This window comes from Xiphophorus hellerii, chromosome 10, assembly GCF_003331165.1.
Source record: "Xiphophorus hellerii strain 12219 chromosome 10, Xiphophorus_hellerii-4.1, whole genome shotgun sequence".
Lineage (NCBI taxonomy): Eukaryota > Metazoa > Chordata > Actinopteri > Cyprinodontiformes > Poeciliidae > Xiphophorus > Xiphophorus hellerii.
In genome coordinates, this window is record NC_045681.1 from 11,261,808 (window position 1) to 11,281,717 (window position 19,910).

At 36.8% G+C, this 19,910-nt stretch overlaps 1 protein-coding gene across 1 annotated transcript in view; it reads left to right on the forward strand.

Annotated features, from left to right (window-relative positions):
- cpxm2 (carboxypeptidase X (M14 family), member 2) overlaps window positions 1–18,432 on the forward strand; it is a 30,501-nt gene extending 12,069 nt beyond the window's left edge. The window contains exons 5-14 of the mRNA XM_032574366.1: window positions 6,024–6,108; window positions 6,997–7,147; window positions 8,153–8,241; window positions 10,886–11,009; window positions 11,175–11,371; window positions 12,381–12,560; window positions 13,996–14,293; window positions 14,581–14,720; window positions 16,013–16,112; window positions 17,464–18,432. Coding sequence (XP_032430257.1) covers window positions 6,024–6,108; window positions 6,997–7,147; window positions 8,153–8,241; window positions 10,886–11,009; window positions 11,175–11,371; window positions 12,381–12,560; window positions 13,996–14,293; window positions 14,581–14,720; window positions 16,013–16,112; window positions 17,464–17,720 — 1,621 coding nt within the window. The 3' untranslated portion in view covers window positions 17,721–18,432. The remainder of the gene's footprint in view (window positions 1–6,023; window positions 6,109–6,996; window positions 7,148–8,152; window positions 8,242–10,885; window positions 11,010–11,174; window positions 11,372–12,380; window positions 12,561–13,995; window positions 14,294–14,580; window positions 14,721–16,012; window positions 16,113–17,463) is intronic.
- The last annotated feature ends 1,478 nt before the right edge of the window (window positions 18,433–19,910 follow it).

Below are 19,910 nucleotides of genomic sequence, written 5' to 3' on the forward strand. Positions count from 1 at the left end.
TGTTCTGTACATTTTTTTAAAATAATTTAGCTATATTTACAAATTGTGGGTATGTTGCTAACTATTTCTATATTGCTTTGTACCGTGCCTATAAATATTCCCATTTTTTATTGCTTTTACAAAACTTTCTTGTCAAAGCAAAAGCTGATTTCCTCCAATTGTAATTAAATTAAAATATTTAACATAAAATAGGTGATTGAATAAATATTTAAGACATTCAAATCAATATTTAGTAGATGCACCTTTGATAGCAATCACAACATAGAGTCTGTGTGGACAGGCCTCAGTCGTGCTTACACATCTGGACACTGCAGTTTTACTCCATTCCTCCTGGCAAAACTGTTCAAGCTCTGTCAGATTGCAGGAGGATTGGCTGTGAATGTCTCTTTTCACTCCAAAACATCCACCTTGTTGCCTTCATACCATTTCTGTGTAGTTTTAACTGGATGCTTTGTGTTGTTGACTTGCTGGAACATGAAGCTGTAATTCTCTTGCAGATGGAAACAAATTGTTCTCCAGGATTTCTTTACTTTTGTTGCATTCAATTGGTGGAGTCCACACTGGACAGGTCACCAGTCCATCGCAGGATGCACTAATTTTATGTTTAATGTTTTATTCAATTGTCATTATTTTTGTGGGAGTCAGTTTGCACCTTGACAGTAACATTGTTTTGTGGTAATTTTTTGTTTGAAAAGCCAAATGTTCTTGATCATCATTTGCAAAGGCAGTAAAAAGGCTAAAGAAATCCTAGAGGGTGAATTCTTTTTATAGGCACTGTTTATAGATCATAAACCTGTGGATTTATAGAAACCCGCGTATGGGCAGCTTTCCCTTCCTCTTCTTACAATAATATATTCACATAAAAATTCTTTTACTAATAAAAATGCCTGTGTTCAATGCTGTCTAATACTGCAGGAAATTCATTATTAAAGTCACTGAGGTTGCAGTCCAAGACTTCCTTCTGCTGCCAGAGACAGCACCTGGTGCACATCACACACCACTGTGAAGGGCTCTCTTCTAGAGTGACACCTGCTGGTTTTTTAAAGTTTCACACAACATCTTTAATATTAAAAAAATACTAGATAATAATTTTTAATTTGCTTTAAAAGTCGGACATTCTTGTGAGCTTTTAAAGTAGTCCGGATGAGGGGTTTTCTAGGTCTTATGATGGTTTTTTTCTTTGAACTTAAGTTTTCTTCTCAGCATGTTGTGCATTATACGCTTTTACAGATAGCAGGGCTCCTTTTCTGCCTGGAAAGGGGTGGAATTTCAAGCATTCTCAATTCACACACACCTACAGATGTCCTCCATGAAAAAGAATAGTTATTCATATGTTAATATATATTTTACTCAATCTAAGTGAAAGTTATATAAAATAATAACAGGCAGCGGGACATATTTTAATATTTTATTTATGGCTTAGAAAAAAACCAAAACCTGTTTTTTCAGAAATGAGAATGTTACATGCAATATTTGTCTACCTACAAAGCCTACTAAAAGTATGCCATGTAATGTACGGTGCATACTCACAACTTGGTGAGGCATCTTTTTGCATGTATTACTGCTTTGGTAGCATGAATGCAATCAGGTTGTAGCTCTAGTGGTCCTAAAGGAAGCCCAGGTTGCTTTAATAGTGGCCTTTAGTTCTTCTCCAATGGTGGCACTGTTGTCTCTAATCTTATTCAGGACAGTTCTTTGTAGATTCTCTGTAGGCGTTCTATCAGGCCAGTTTACTGGCCAATTAAGCTCCGTAAAACCAATGTGGTTAAAGTAAACAGTGGTACTTTTGGCAGTGTCAGCCTTCACCAAGTTCTGCAGTAAAATGAAATCAACATTTCCAGAACGGTTATAAACCCATTTAACAGGGATCTCTAGAATACCCTGTTAAATGGCTTAATTGTGACTGTGGACGTCAGAAAACACAGTAGACCAACACCAGCAGATGGCATGGCAACCCAAATCAACACTGACTTTGAAAACTTCACATTGGACCTTATGCAGTTTGTATTCTGTGTCTCTCCACCTCCCCTCCAGACTATTACTCCTTGATTTCCCAATGAAAATGATAATTTACATTTATCTGAAAACAAACTTGTATTAGAGCTAAAGAAAATTACTTACAATTTTATCCTTAGCTCAGATAAGATATCTCTATAGGGTCGAATTTACCCCACCATACTTTTTTATCTTCCACTCAAGTTTCAGTTATTATGGTTTACCATAATAAGCTATTGGGAAAAGCAAGCACTGACCTTTTGTGGCTTACACTCCTTGTGGAAGATGTCAGTCACTGTCTGCTGGACTCCTGTCTTGTCAGAAGTCTCCGTCATGATTGTGTCGAATACCATATAATATTTCTGGGGTTTTTTTGTTTGTGTGTTTGTCTTATTAGTTTTGTGTAAAATTCTAATTTGAGTCATAATCCTCACAATGAACACAAATAAATATTTGAAGTACATCACTTTGTGAAATTAATTTATATGAGTCTCACTTTTGAAATAAAAATAAAATTAGTTTCTTGTGAATATAGTGACTTACTGAGGTGACCTTTAAAGCTCTCCAAACCAGAAAAGTAGTATACTTTTATTTGTTCACTCAGTAATAAAAAACATGGGCTGTTCTTGGACCAGACTGAAAAACCTTCTTGTTAAAAGAAACAGTGTTGGAAAACTTCTGCTTGCCTTAGCAGTGTCTCTCACAATATAGTTGGATGTCATTTTAAAGTAGGATTACGTTATAAATGATTCATGAGTTTCAAGATTTGATTAATCGATCCTTTCTACGTTCATAACGCCATTAGGTTTTGCTTCACAAATCACTGATTATCCATTAAAGAGAACTATTTATAGGTGAGATCATACCAAGTAATTTGAGAAGTGTGAATTTATAATTCTTTCACTTGCATGTGAGGTTTAATAAGCCACATATTATTTTTTATTATAAATTTAACTCTCAAATTAAAACATGCAGTTACACATGTTGAAAGAGCGAATCACTGAAAGCGACATAGGCTAGATTTATTGTACAATATCAATAAATTACTTAAAAACAAAAAAATATACATTAATACTTAGCAATAATTCCAAAGAAAATTACTCCATAGTTCACTCAATTAATAATTTATTTTATAAAGCTTTGAAAAAAAAACATTTCTTTAGTTAAACTTCTCTAACACAAAGCACCCTCCACACTTACTGGCAATGTAGTTTAAGTTATATTCTAGGAAATTAATAATCTTGTGAAGTGATGTGTACCATAGCTGTTGGCATCTCATAATAATATTTTTTACAATCTCCTTTTCTACTAAAACAGAAGTGTTTAGTAGAAAACAAAAGTTTTTTTACTAAACACTTCTGTTTTTAGTAGAAAAAACAGACTAAGTTTTTTGGAGTTGGAGTATACAAAGAAAAGAAGCTTTGATCATTTCTCTTTGAACAATCTTTCCTGATCACCCAGTGGTCTATCTAGTCTTTGCTCTGGGAACTGAGATGCTCATGGAAAAAGGCAGATTTTGTGGTCTGCAATATTTTTAGTTCTTTTGCTTACTATTATTATCCTATTGAAACAACCAGTAAAAATTTACTATGTTTCCTGGGAGAGTTTACCAGTTTTTATTTGAATGTTTTTGCCAAGTTTAAACAAGATGATATTGTTAGTGCCATGTTCTGACCCTAATTTTGTAGCAGTAGGAATAATTACCGCTTTGTTAACATGTATTTTATTTTATCTTATCTTTTTTTTAATACAGTGAAGCTTTAATCTTTTTATTCAAGACTAATATTCCATGACAACCGCCATGTTGCTCCATTCCTCTTAAATTACATTTATTTTATACTGGTCATAGCTGTGTTAAGAATAGTTACAATATATGCCTTTGAATGAATGGACTCAATTCAATGTGCACAATTTAAATGAATTTTTCAGAGCTCTCCTATGTGGCTGGAATAGAAGATTCATGTATTTTACAGCTTTTTACACATCATCCTCAAGATTACCAGTATTGATGGAGGGCTATCTAAACAGTTTAAACTATATAAAAAGTAGATTTTTGCCCAGCAAATGTAAAAAAAAAAGCATGGTATCAATAGGTTTTAGCATTTAAATCAGAAATCAGATTTAATCAGACATTCAGCATTTTTCTTTACTGTCATGATGACCCTGGTGTCCTCATGGACCCGTTGAATAACATGTAAGCGTTTTAAGGAGGGTGACAGTTAAGGGGTTAATAAGCTTTGGGACATCTTAAGATATTAACATTATTTGGTAAAGCTATATTTTTGCTCAGGGTTTTCATAATAACTCAATAAAATATCATAGTAAATGTGGGGCACAGTAATGAGACAACCTTTAAACATACTGTAGATTTACACATTATTTAAATAGAATTGACATTTTGTAAATTTAACTAAGTATACTTTTTTTCCATTTAATTTGATTGTTTCATTGTCCGCAGATGCGGCATATAATAATTTTATTTCATTTGTTAGCCTTAAACATTAGACAGGGATGGGGCAAACACTGCTACACAAGGTGATTGGTTTGCAGCAGGTTGATCAGTGAGATCTGTGTTGGTTAAAATATTTAATGTTGGAAAGTAGCACAGCAAGTATATATATTTTTATATTATTTGAACAAATCTGGTATTAATAACGCAAACTATTAATACCAGATTTTATGCTTTTTCATTTAATTAAATGTTTAATAGATTTTTAACTAATTTGTAGAATTAGAGATTGTTTTACTTGTATCATTGAAAGTATCACTTTTTAGAGACTTCTTCACATAAGCTATCATTTGATCTGGACGTGGTGACACAAGGAGAGAACTAAAAAATGCAGGATACCGTTCCTTGAGGACTGACTTTGGACGCCCTTGATTTCAAGCTCTGTAAATGCGAGGGAGCCTGAAACTCTAGCGAAGTTTGAGACTAAAGGAGTATTGTTTAATAAGCTATATTTGGGATTTCCCTTGAAGGGGAAGACTTTTCTTAAGGTGGACAAAACATCAAAGCCTTGGACTGAATTTTTCTGCAATTAGCTCTGTAGGGCATGTAGCTGTCTATGGTGACAGCTAAGGGGCTTTCTGTCTGTACGAACGCTTTAATTAACAGAAAAGGGAATTCCTACTGGACGAGCTCAGTGAGGATGTGCTCTCCCAGAAGCATGAGAATAGCTGTCAACCTACATACTGTACACTCTGGAAAGAGCACCGCCTTGGATGAGATGATTCATAAGAGCATACTTATGGTGTTTGTCTGATTTATGCTTCCGTTTATTATCTTTAACAGTAAGTTATCTATTTTCTCCTCTGTCATTTTTAAGAAAGAAATCTTGACACAGACCAGAATAATTACAATACCATGGTCTATTTTTACTAATAGGAAATTTGCAGTGAATTAAAGTCACTGAGTAAATAGAATCCACCTGATTGTAGTCCAACCACTGCATAAACAGTACTGTCCTGTAAAGGCCTCAGAGGCTTATCATATAACATTTGGAGCAAACGGCATCATTAAGACCAAGAAACTCCGCAGACAGGACAGAGATAACGATGTGGACAGGTAATAAAGCTTTGTATTGTGATATTATCCAAAAGGGAACTCTTTACGTTGAACTAATCAATTCAAAATTAAAAACAGCAGGTGGGATTGTCTTCATAATAAATCAGACTGTAGAATTAAACATCTGCACAACTGAAAAGCAGGACTTTGCTCTGAGTATTGTATTGTCAATCATTTTCAATCCATCCATATCCAAACCATGTGCTTAGATTCAGAAATAAAGTTGTAATTTCTTTGTTTTCTCTTGAATTCAAAACTATAGACTTGGTAAGAGAGTTCAGCTTATTTTTATTTTCTTAAAGATCTCAATAGAAAACCGATTTTCACAGCATAATTTATACACATGATTGTGAGCTTTCATTGTGAGTGTCAACTTTCCAGTTAGCTCCACTTTCTGAATGCATTAAATTCAAATTGGAAACCATTTTTATCTAATACTCTCATTTTCCTACAATATTAACAGAAGCGATTGGGTGACTTCCTACAAGGTCATGATTAGCAATGACAGTCACACCTGGATAACCCTTAAGAACGACTCAGCAGACTTGGTGAGTAACAATAAAAGCATAAAAGAATGATTCCTCTGTATGTCCACAAACTGAAGGGAATAGCTGTCTAATGCAAACCTTTGCATTAATGCTGTTGTTTTTCCCTGTTAACCAGCTAAATATTGAGTCTTGCTTTGTATGTCTCCGGCTGATTGGGCCCAAATAGAAAAATGAATTCTTGCTGGAAACTAATTACAGGGGAAGATGTAAATGCCTGCTTATTTCCAAGCTTAATGAGCTGTGAGGTGATAGTAAATAGTAATGTTTCTCCAGCAGATGGGAACTCATCCTTGTTTTGTTCACTCTGTAATGAGAGACTTGATATAATTGAATGGACTGGAATATCACCTTGCCTGCAGAGATTCACTTAGACCTTTTCCGTCAATTCTGTTGCTGATTAACCAAATCAGGGCTTTTAGAATATAATCAGAGCTCTTAGTCACTAGATTCTTTTTGTGCACTCCTGTGGTTCGTGATTTAATCAGTGTCAGTGATTAAACCCCCAATAGTAATTTCGTCTCTGCTACAAGCGTTGCCCACCCACATTTCCTTGCCCACCCACATTCCCTTTGTGCCAAATGCCAGTCTACTATATTGGCCTTTCAAAATACTATATGTACCAAGAAGAGCTCTATCTGTGCGTGTCCTCAGGGTATTAAAGTTCAGTAATTGTGTGCTCAAGAATTCAACCCAAAACTAGGGAGGGAATCTTTTGTAAGTTTCATTCTTTTTCCAAACTCTTTTAATTGGTTAAAAAGGTTATGAGGAAAATAAATAGCCCTGACCCATGTTGAGCTAATCTTGCTCATTTAAAGTTGTTGAATGAAGAACATTATCCTGTGTCCTTCACGGCTTGACTGTTTATTCACCTTGTGTTTGCCTTAGTAGATATTCAGCGCCAACAGAGAAAAAGAAATCCCCGTCCGGAACATCTTTCCATTACCTGTGGTCGCCCGGTACATTCGAGTCAACCCCCGCTCGTGGTTTTACGGTGGCAGCATCTGTATGAGAGCAGAGATCCTTGGCTGTCCTTTGCCAGGTGACGGGTTTGTATGAAGGAGACGCACAATTCAAACAGTCGGCCACCATCAATGAATGATTAAGTGTTTTTATTTGGGGTTTGGTCTGGATGAAGGTTTGGTGTTGTTGTAAACTGGGATGCCATTTCTGGAAAATAATTAATTATTAATATATAACTCTTAAATGATGGGAGAGAATTTCCCTGGTTAATTTTGGTCTTTCAGAGTCAGGACTGTGTGGAAACATCTCTATAGAATATAAAGGTGACTAATTTGTTGGTCATTCAGTTTGAAAAATCAAAATGGACTATATCTGTCTTTTTAATGGTATCAATGATAACACAGAGGTGACACATTGTGCTATATAAAGGTTAATTCTATTGAGTATATGACTAGATGCTGGTTGGAGATTTATCTTAAATCCTATCATTATTGAGGCAGTGGCGTGAGTTAAACTGATATTAACAGCTGCTCAAATGATCCATCCATAGAAAAATATAGTTCCTCAATGATTTTCTGGGGCTACCCTGGGTTCTCCTCTAGTGGCCAGGAAATCTACACAGAGAGAGATCCAAGAGGTATCCTGATCAAATGCTAACTGACACCTTTCACTGCAGAGGAAGAAGCTGCTTCAAGCTGCCCCCAGATGATGAAATTCTTCAACTTATTTCCAAGTCTGAGTCCAGTCTTCTTAAAGAAGAATCTCATATTATTTGTTTATAGGATCTTGTACTTATTGTGATCTAATAGTGGAGGGGCCAAATATAGACAGACTTGTAAACTGAGTGTTTTGGCTTTTTGTGCCGACTAGGGCAAAGCCACCATGAGAGATCAGACCTCAGTTCATCTAATCCATACCCACCTCCATCATACCAACACTCAGAAAAAATAGCAACAACGCACAAATCTTTTACTGCAGCCTAACATTTCTCCATCTCCTGTGCTGATGTAGCATCCCTAATAAGAAGAATGAATCTACTTCTTTAGATCTCTGAATGCTTTTAACTTTTTTAATCTTGTTCCAGATCCTAACAATTACTATCATAGACGCAATGAAGTCATAACGACTGACGATTTGGACTTCAGGCACCACAGCTACAAAGAGATGAGGCAGGTAAGCCATGTAAACAGGCATTACCTTGTTAAAAGAGCCAAGACCTTATTTCCCATTCAGAACAGAGATCAAGAGCACAGAGCAATAAAACACCGCATGGAAACTGTGAGTCGAAGCAAGCCACGCTGTGTCCTTCACGAGAGCAAAGAATGCAGCAGAACAAATGAACTAAACACTTGGAGCTGCATAAAAATGCATAAAGCATCTTCAGGGTTGTGTCATTACTTATTCATATAGTTGTCACAAGCAGACGCCTGTTTGTACCAAGAAGGAGGACAGCTGTATTTGTCAGTGTGCACGGTACGCCTGAGTGGCTGTGATAGTACAAGCGCTGTGAATGATAATCTCCTGTTATGCAGTTGAGAGAAGAAACATCCTGGGCTGCTGTTTTTCTTTCTAGTAGGAAATATTCGTTAGATATTAGGTGATGTTTTTTTCTGATTCAACTCCCTAAATGTTGCTTCAGAAATATCTAAGTGAATTAATGAACTGTGTTTCTATGCTTTGTTGGTTTTTATCCTTTACGGCCAATGTGTTCCACTCTGTGTCCAGGCTAAGCTGGGCTTTAAAAAGAAAAGAAAGGACTATTTTTGAAAGTCCTTTTTTTACCCTTGACATTTTCTTTCTTTGCCCATGAATCAAGTAGCATGACTCTCCCCACTATAGTCTTAATAGTTTTGTAATAGAATTTTTGAAGTCTCACATAATGTACAAACACCATGAGAGTAACAGAGTATAAAATCTATTTCTTATACTGCTTAATGGTTGTTCTTTTCTTAGTCCACAACCACACTAACAGCAGGAATAACACAGAAGGAAAAATAAATCCCTTAATATTCTTCAAAGTGGAAGATATTGTATTAATTCATATTATCCACACAGTGCATAAAAGAAGCCTGGTTTTCTATTGGGGTCTGTGGCATATACAAGCAGAGTTAAAAAAAAATTCTTATGCTCAGTTTTTATACTTCTGTATGAGGAGAAAAACACAAACACTCCTGTTTAATAAAGCAAGAATGTTTTGTATTGATTCTGGTAAATAATACTGTCCATTTATATTTATCCAGGGAATTCTCTGCTTTATTAGAATGAGAGCAGGACTTTCACCCTTGTTTTGTAATCCTTCATCCCATTGAAAAACCTGACATTTGTTTAGCGATTTACTTGCTCCGTGAAGTCAAGATTTAACCTGCACTTAATTAAAACCCAGTCACACCTGACTGGTTAACCACTACAGCAGCAGCTGAGCCCATGGATGCAGCAGCTTCATCTAACAACTGGTTGGTCTTTTTTACTGCAGCAGTACTTTGTGTGACCACTGACATCCATGTGGGTAAATGATAATTGTTGCTATTTTAATCTGTGCCTGTATGAGCCTGTCTTTATAATTGCTTTGGCTGCATCTTCAGAGCTGGCTGCAAGGAAACTAAATAAGCTCTGTGACACAGCTTAGGAAATATTGTCTTTGAAGATTTCGATAATGGGGTGCTTGTCTTGCTTACGTACAACTATTTAAGCTGGTATTAAAAAAAATGGAAAGACCAAAACGCACAAGATAAATATTTTTTAAAGCATTACATAAGAGTTAACTGTGTTTTTTCTATAATTTCACCATCCATAGTACAGTTAACATTGTATTTGTTATGTATTTTCCTTGCAGACTCAAAAATCACAGGTTTAGAGGAACCACTTTTCTGAAAACTAAAGGTAGTCTCTGTATAAATGATATGCCTTCAAACATCACAATAGGTTTTTTGGATAATAGTAGTTTTAAGCTGATATTTTTCTAACTTCCTGTAGCAGGTGGCTGAGCTGCACTGCTAACTATAGCTTGTACTTAAACAGAAACAGGCGGATGTCTGATTCCTGCCGGGTTATTACTGTTGCACCCTATTCCCACACTATTCCCATGCAAAATCTTAGAGTTGGAAAAAGCCTTTTTAATGGTGGTGGTGGTCTCAAATGTGTGTCAGAGTCTACCTTTGTCAGTTTGAGCTGCTCAGTTTATTCAGAATTGATTTATTTTCAAATTCATTTCAAAAATACTTTATTTATCCCAAGGTGAAATTAAATGTTTTTGTGATTCTTTTATGTAAGTATTTTTATTAAGTTCTTGTGAATGGTGATGCTGTGGGCAGGAAAGACCTCCAGTAGCAGTAAGTCTTGCAACAAATCAGAAGAGGCCTCAGACGGTAGGACAGTCTTGTGACTGTCATAAAATGACAACTGCTCAATATCAAGACCACAGTCATGATATTCCACAGCAAAATATCTTAGATGACCCCATCAGTTGTTGGCAAGCATTGCTAACCCAACACATCTGCTTTGTTTTTTTCAAATACTTTTTTTATTTCTGCAGGACATTGGGACTTTTATTTATTTTTATTTAGTTATTTCTGTAATAACTTATTGCATTTTTATTCCCTTACTGTTTTATTTTTAGTCTTTGTAAAGCACTGTTGTCACATTATGTTTTTTGTAATTTCCAATAAAAAAAATAAATAACTTGGATTTATTAACTGCTATTTGCCAGTGCGCTGTCTAAGTTCAAGCAGAATGGTTTTTCTCATTAGTGTCAGGCACTTGGATAGATTTTTTTTCATATTTTGTCAGGGTCTAATGCTTAATGATTTGCCCTTCACAGCTAATGAAGGTGGTTAATGAGATGTGCCCCAACATCACACGGATCTATAACATAGGAAAGTCTCAAAACGGCCTCAAACTGTATGCCATAGAGATCTCCGACAACCCTGGTGAACATGAAGTTGGTGAGTGCTTTTAATGCTAAAATATGATTGAAATTAATAATGTGTTTAGAGAAAACTATAAAGAGATAACAGACATCACAAATCATTTTGCGTACACGTATTATGTGTTGTGGGCAACGTCCAACTGCTTTTTTTCTCTTTTTTTCCTTTCCACCTGATGACCAGGTGAACCAGAGTTTCGCTATACGGCAGGTGCGCATGGAAATGAGGTGCTTGGACGAGAGCTCCTCCTCCTGCTCATGCAGTTCATGTGTCTGGAGTATCTATCAGGCAACCAGCGGATACGTCACCTGGTGGAGGAGACCAGAATCCACCTGCTGCCATCCGTCAACCCTGATGGGTACGAGAAAGCCTTTGAAGCGGTACGTCTGCAAAACACAAATTAGTGGCCTCATTTCGTTAAATGGTCTGTAGTGAGAACATGTTTGGGTCTGTTGTGAGTAAACGTTTGGTACATGAGAAGAAGTTTAAATGATGCAGTGGAATATGTGAAGTGAACAACAACTATATCAGGCCTGTGTTTCTGCTATAATTTAAAACGGAAACATGTTTTAGTAATATTAGTGGAAAGGCTAGGTTAAAGACCATAACAACAATACTAAATAAGGACAAGTCAAAGCTGCAGAGAGATTGTTTTTTGTTGATTTGGTGATGTGGATTTCATTCAGTGAAGTATGAGGAACCAGTAAGTTAACAGCTTGTACTCAACTAATTTGTACTCATAGCTTATTTTGTGTTTTTGGTGTTTTCTCTTGTGTATGTCAGTTTCATCCAGAACAGTTTCTATATAACACATAATACTATATTTGGAAATCACATAATACAATTTTCTGGTCAGAGTGTAATGTATTCATTTAAAGCATAAAACAGTACCTTGCAAAGAGGGGTTTCTCTAATGAAGCATATTATTTTAAATGCTTGTCACTTCTTAGCATTTCTCGTCAAAGGAATTTAATGCTGTTTTAAATTAGGAGTTGTGACTTGTTTTTGTAAATGTTTTCCAGTTCATTGCACTTATTAAAAGATTGCAAAACCACACTGAGCTTTTGTTAAAGATGCTGTTCTGTTGCTTTATGTGGAAAAAAGCTGTGAAATTATTTGAGACTTTTCATATTCATAAGACTTTTCAGAACCTTATGATAAACTTGTTTGATTGCCAAAACAGGGGATGTTGCCCTGACAACACCTTTTATGTAAAAACCTATTGAGATAATCACAGCAACCCCTGCAGAACTAAAATGTACCCTTCCCCACTGTGATCTGTACAGTTATTGTATTTTTCACTAATATACTCCTGCTTCACCTGTTTTGCATGACCCTTATGCCACACATTTCAGTCACCATCTTCTTCATGTTTACTCTTTGACTCAGGGTTCAGAGCTCAGTGGTTGGTCTCTTGGTCGATGGACCAATGATGGCATAGATATCCACCACAACTTTCCTGATCTCAACTCAGTTCTCTGGGAGGCTGAGGCAAAGAAGTGGATTCCTCGCAAAATGTTCAACCACCACATCCCCACCCCAGAGTGGTACCTGTCTAACAATGCCTCGGTAAGTTGTACTGATCATCTGTTGTTCTGTATTGTATATTAAATAAAAAATTTAAGCAAACCTAATCATAAAATTGCTTTTATCTAAACATACTTGGCATGCAACTTGTAGCTTATCAACAGCATGTTTAAAATTACCTTAGTAAGAATAATAAGTGATGTTTCTTTGGTTTCCATGTGATTTTTGAAATAAGACATATTTCCAAACAGTCAAATTCGTCTTTCAGTACAAGAGGAGAAGGGGTAAGAGTTTTATTTAATTCATCTGTTTGGTGTTCTGGAGCTGCACTGTGTTGAAGTTGGAAGTACTGTTGCCATGCAGCAAGAATGTCCTGAGTTTGAATCCTTGCATGGTCTCTGGAGTTTGCATGTCCTCCCTGGGCATGTGTGGGTTCTCTCCGGTACTCCAGTTTCCTGCAACTGTCCAAAGAGGTTAACTGGTCTCTCTAAACTAGGCATAAGTGTGAATGTGTGCACGGTCATCAGGTGTATGTGTGTGTTGGACTGATGACCTCTCTGTATATACCCTGCCTCTCGGCCAGTGACCACTGGAGCTAAGCAACACAATGCCCCCCTGCATAGACAAGTATGCAAGGACAAAGAATGAATGAATGTTTTGTGTTGAGTGACACAGCAACAGGTGGGGAATGAGCAGTTCACTCTGGTACTTTCTCTGCCATCTTACGACTAGCAATTTAGCCATCAGAACCTGTTCTCCAACCCACATAATCTGAAACAATGTATGCATGTAACACACATACGTATACATGGGTGGCAAAGGGGTGGGTTCACCCTAGGGTGCTATTGTGCTCTTTTCCTGCTTCTTTTTTCTTCCAGAAAAACAAACACATCTCACAGTGGAGATTATCAGCCATTTGAAAAGGGTAAAGCAGTCACGAGGGCCCATCAGCACTTGTCTATTTTGGGAGAAGCGGATGATGAGTTTGCTGTGTATGACGAAGAGGCCGTGAGCTGAAATATACCGAGTGGGCTATTAAAAGCTCACCCTCACGAGTGTTTTGACGTTAGCGGGAGCCATGGATGAGTCACACTGAGCCTCCAGAATAGCTGCTGCAGCTGCAGAGCTGGGATTCCCATCTGTGCACACAGAGCTGTGAATCCTATCCTTGTTTGCCCCCCTGACTGGCAGCGCCCGCAGATAGGAATGCTGGTTTCATTACTTGAGCCCCAACAACATGGGAAATTCCTCCCAGTTGAATGCAAATGCTTGTTCGGTGTAAACATTTACCTATTAGAATGATTACTCTTGACATGCTTATGCAGCGTGAATTGTGTAAACAGCCTTTCTGATGGCTTCATCACTCCCCATTGAGATCACAGATTATTTTAGCATGAGGGAGTTAAATTAGCACTCACACCGCTTAGATGATTGTGCTAATTACATTATCCATGCCTCTTGTGTGCGCCCGTTGTAGGTTGCCTTGGAGACACGAGCGCTGATAGCATGGATGGAGAAAATGCCCTTTGTGCTGGGTGGGAATCTCCAGGGAGGCGAGCTGGTGGTGACCTTCCCATATGACAGAACTCGCTCCCAGGGGGTGACTAGGGAGCAGACCCCCACCCCTGATGACCACGTCTTCCGCTGGTTGGCCTTCTCTTACGCTTCCACCCACCGCCTCATGACTGATGCCAGCCGACGGGTCTGTCACACAGAAGACTTCGCCAAGGAGGATGGAACCATCAACGGGGCGTCCTGGCACACTGCGGCCGGCAGTTAGTGTCCATATCCAGCGGCGGGTTTTGTCACTAATCCTAACAGTGCTGTGAAGGGTTTTTTTTTTTTCAGCTCCACGTGCAACCTCTGAGCCATTTCTTGCGGAGCACACATGAGAGCATCTGCAGTACTGTAACCCTATTTTTAGATTTTAGCCTCAAGTGTCATCTAGCCCTCAGAAAAGCATCTCAAATTCTTTTTCTTGATTAATTATCCTCACAGTTTCTCCCTGTATGTGAGCATTCAGATACATTCGGATGTATGATATGTTTGTCTTTGCTGGCAGGTATGAATGATTTCAGCTACCTGCACACCAACTGCTTTGAGCTGTCGATGTATGTGGGTTGTGACAAATTCCCCCATGAAAGCGAGCTGCCTGAAGAGTGGGAGAACAATCGGGAGTCTCTTCTTGTTTTCATGGAGCAGGTATAGAGTCAGTTCAGCCTCTCTGACATTCAGTTTGTTCCTCATATTCTTCTTATTGAACTACTTAATTGCAATGCCTTGCTAATGTGTTCATACAATTTGAAAAGCTTTTATTCTTTTATTCGACCTCCCGTGGCAATACTTTGTCATTTGTGTTCACTGAACCTCCTTTCTTCCCTGTACAAAACTGAAAGGTTTGCTTCTTCCTCTGTAAAATATCTCAAGCTCAGTCAAATTGGTTGGAGAGCATCTATCAACAGTTAAGTATTGCCACATTTCTCAATTAGATTGAGGTTTGGACTTTGACTGGGCCATTCAAAAGCATGACTTGCTGTGATGGTAAACCATTGCATTCAATGGTTTAGGATAATTTTCCAGTTGGAAGTTGAATATCTGCCCCAGTCTTTGCAGCCTATAACAGCCTATACTCTTTTTCGGTATTGTCCTACATAAAGCTTTAGTCATTATCCTATCAGCTCTACTAAAGAAAAGCATCTCTACAGCATGATACTGTAGGGATCCCATCATCCTCACAACTAATGCTTGTCTTGTTGACAGATTGCCCCACCTCAATCGTAAATCTCTGCAGCCCTTCCAGAGATACGGTGGGACTTTTGGCTACGTCTCAATAAAGTGCTCATTGGCCATACTGTCAGTTAATGTGGACAGGCATATTCACTTCTCCTCACAATAACACCACACTTCTTTTACTCTTTTCAGATGATGAACTGAACAGTGCTTTGTTTTATTTTCAAAGCTTTAGATTTCCTTTTAACGACAACAAGAAAAATGCACAAAAGTCAAATAAAGGTTTAAGGAGAAAAGTGCTTTTGTAAAGGGGCTCTAAAAGTTCTTGTTGTCAAACACTTGAATCCTTATCCTATTGCCTTCTGAAAGTTTTACTAAACAAAACTGACTTACTTTGCCTTGAAAGTTCCTTACTCTCCAAAAAAGCACAGAAGCATGAGGTTGTTTCTCTTTCAAAGTTTGTTATATATCAAATAGAAGTTTTAAAGATGTGAGTTAGGCATAAAGGCATTGCATTTCCATGAGAAGCCAAAGAAACCCCAAAGAACGTTGTAAAGAAACTTACTCATTATGTATTATTCTCTCTGGAAACACAATCTTCAGAGGATCTGCAATCCTGCCATGACACAGTTTGTGTTTAAATATTGATGCTGCGAGCAGAGGAAGTACATTTTGAGCCCTGCACAGTGCTGTGTTCTTCCTTTACTAAAGATCACAGAATCATAAAATATAAAGAATATAATAAGGATGCTTTCCATAAACAGGTGCATCGTGGGATCAAAGGTGTAGTCAGGGACCTACAAGGACGAGGAATAGCCAATGCCATCATCTCTGTAGAAGGCATTGGTCACGATGTTCGCACAGGTTTGTTGTTTTGGGATATGTTTGGAAAAAAAACTATGCTCTCTGTTACTTGACATCAACATAAAAGAAAGGGGTTACTCCTGCTTGATTATATTTTAGTGTGCAGAGGAATAAAATACCATAAATGAAAGCAGATGATGTTCTTAATCAGAATTGTGTGTTGGAGTCTGACTCAACTTATGGTCTATGCCAAGGTTGTGAAGGCCTCCAACTCTCAGTTTAACTATTGATTAGGCGTCCTTATGGTGATTTCTTCCGATGCCTGGAAAAATTCCCCCTTTAAAGCTAAAGTGGTTTCGTACCTCGAGCGTGAAATCAAATTTTCAAAAGGACATTAAGCATCATTATTCCAGCAAATCAGAGTACGTCACAGTTTCCTGTAGGAAAACTTTACTGTCCTCTAACAAAATGCACAAGGATTTTAGAGTTTATATTGTGAAGCCTCTGCTTTTTCATCTGCATTGCTATCAATCCTGGTGCTGTTTTTTTTTTTTATCGATCACATTAAAATCCATTTTTGTAATAGGAAAGGGAATCTTTCCTGTTGACTTTTTTTTCTTTAAATCATAATCAATCATTTTACAAATTCCACATTTGATTTGTGAAACTGTGTTTAGTGCCTGTTTATTCAATGTTTTTTGGACCCACAGAATGTGCATTATATATGAACAATGGACAGTAAAAGATGTTTCCATGTTAGATTCATGGGCATGTAGAATAAATTTGCTACAACTGATTCAATACAGACTTTGATTTTGCACATTTCAGACATCACACTGAAATGCTATGATGTTCAGCAACATGTTTTACTTAACTAAAATGTTGTACTGGATTATTACAGTGATAATATAACATGTTATTGACACATGGGCTTGCAGATATACAGGATTAACACCTTCTGTAATTAGAAGCAGTTTTTGAGTGCCTGTTACATTTGTGATACTGTTTTTAGAGTAATACTGGGTGTCTAACAATTGGTTAATTAACCAGCTCTGGAAACTAGCCTTCTGTTGGTTGCTTACTGATAAACTGTTTGTGATTTATGTTGTTTTGTAACATTTCTCCAATAAGTGTGATGGCCTTCACTCCTAGTTTCTATGTCCATGTTGTTTTGCAACATGAAATATTTCCAAACAATTTTTTTTGTATAAGTGAGGGAAAAGTGTAACACCAGCTGTTTGCAGTAGCTTGTAAGAAAAGGTAGCACCATATTATTCAATCCTCTGTATAGCCCTCTCTCTCTCTGAGAAGGCTTTAAACCCAAGAAGGAAGTAAATTTAAACTTGTAGACTGACTTGTGAAATCTAAAATACAAAAGTTGAATCTGCTTTTTGTTTGGGTTTCTTCACAGCTGCTGATGGTGATTACTGGCGCCTGTTGAACCCTGGAGAGTACAGAGTAACAGCCAGAGCTGAGGGCTACAGCCTCACCACTAAAAAGTGTGAGGTTGGCTACGCGATAGGGGCCACCAGGTGCGACTTCAGCATTGGCCGGAGTAACTTGTTCCGAATCAGAGAAATAATGGAAAAATACAACAAGCAGCCAATCAGGTTGCCCGCGAGGCAGCTTCAGGCCCAAAGACCCAGAGAGAGACGCGTGGGAACATAATGACAACATGAGGAAGCCTGGGGAGGAATTCAAAGAAAGCATCTGCTCTGATGAGTCCGAATTGGAGTCCATGCCCAGTTTTGGACATTTGTTAGGTTCTTTCAGAGTGTTGTCAGAAAAATTTGCATTTGGTCGCTCAAATTATGAATGAATCTAATTGTGTGCAGAATTTGATCCTTGTGTTTTTAATAGACAAATCATTTTTATAGTTATGGTAAACATCCACACTGTACTGTCATTTTTTGTGTTTTGAAGCAGTATAAAAGTTTTTATTCTCTTTATTATGACAAACACTAAAAAGTTAAGCTAAAGTCGCGTCAGATCTTATTTTTTTAAGTGAAAGTGAAATATGAATGATCAATGCAAAATCTGTTTGAAATTGCCATTGTGTACATGCAGGTCCAGTGTAATAAATTAGAATATCATCAGAAAGTTTGTTTACTCTAATGATTCAGTTTCAAATTGAAACCCGGATTGCGCAGCTCTAATACACTCAGTTATATTTCAAGCTGTACTTTGTGTTGATTTTGACATTTATTGCCTACCGCTAACTACAAAAAAAGTTATGTCAGTTGCTTGTGCACTTTTTCTTTACCACATCTTTTCCTTTTATAATACAAAAAATACATTTATTATTTTGTGTAATGTGAAAGTATCGTTGGCTGTATGCCACAACAGTCAACAATAACAAAAATAAACATTTGGAATATACCACTTTGTGTGAATTGAACCCATACAAAATATGAGCGAAATAATTTTAATGAAATTACTTAAATAAACTTTTTGTTGATATCAGTAAAATTCTAATTTATTACGATGCACCACTACTTAACTTATGTAACACCGTAGTAAGTCATCATAAAAGCTTTACCATCTGCACTTTGGTATTTTTCTAAAACACTTTATGTTTTTTAGTTGTTTTTTTTTAAATAAACCTTTGCATAACTGAAAATTGCTGATCTTTTGTGTGGATTTTAGCACTGGAAATTACTCTGGAAACCATTTATTTTATCCATAATTGTATCACATTTTATTTTTAGGCCCATGTTTTTTGGTAGACTTGCACTTTATTAAATGAAATTGAAAAAAAATAAATAAATAAATCTCTTATATCCCTAATGTAGCTTGCCAAGTGGAAATGTTAAGATATTCAATGCATATATATTCCAAACAAAGCCTTGGAACATTTAGTACATGACTAATTTTCAGGGTTTTTTAATTGCGTTAAAATCACACAAAAAGAGTGATAATACAAGAAGCTCTAGTTAATGACTCATTGTTCTTTATGCCTCATACATTTCTTCATTTATACATAAAGAGGTGTTGCTATTCTCATTACAGCTTTTTTTCCAAAATGCATTCCTTAAAAATATATCTAATAGTTGTACTGAAGAAGAATTGGGACACTGAATTTTCTGTTAAAATCAGCACTGAATCCAGCTGAAGGGAGCTATAATAAAGAAAATTACATATTTGTAAATAATCATTGTGGCAGACATCTTCATCCATGTTGACAACCCCCAAGACAGAGGAGCCAAAGAACAACATGGTACACGTAAAATGTTGGTCTGACTCAACATGTTGTTAAATGGTGAAACACTCTGGACTTACCAGTAAGTTGCTTTCTAAAAGTATTTTAGTTTGACTACTGAGCCTCATCAAAACTCAAATTCTAACTTATTGAATATGTCGATATTGTATTGTTTGTTTGTTTCAAAATACCTAAGGTTTTTGTTCACTTTAAGTGTAAAATATGAAAATGTACTGTTAAGAATAAAAAATTACTTTTTAGACACCCATTGAATGAGAAAGAAACTAAGATTGGTAGATTCTGTGTGAAAGCATTAAGTTCATTAAGTTTAAGTTCATTAAGCATTAAGGTCCTTACACTGTAAGCTGAATTGAGAATTGAAAAGGTTGCTGGATTAAACTAACAACCGATAGCTTAAAGAAGACATTCATGACTAAAATGCTCAAATCACTGGGTAGGATTTGAGCAGCCCTCATTACAAAGAAGGCCACCAACTGAATAAAGGTAAATACATTTGTCGTAAAAGACATTATCACTGCAGGTAATTTGTACAGTTGGCATTAATTAAAACTTTATTTAAATATCCTGTTTGACTGAACATCTCTGACGGGAAAGAATCTCAGCTACATGTCTATAGCTCGGCTATAATGACTGTGGGT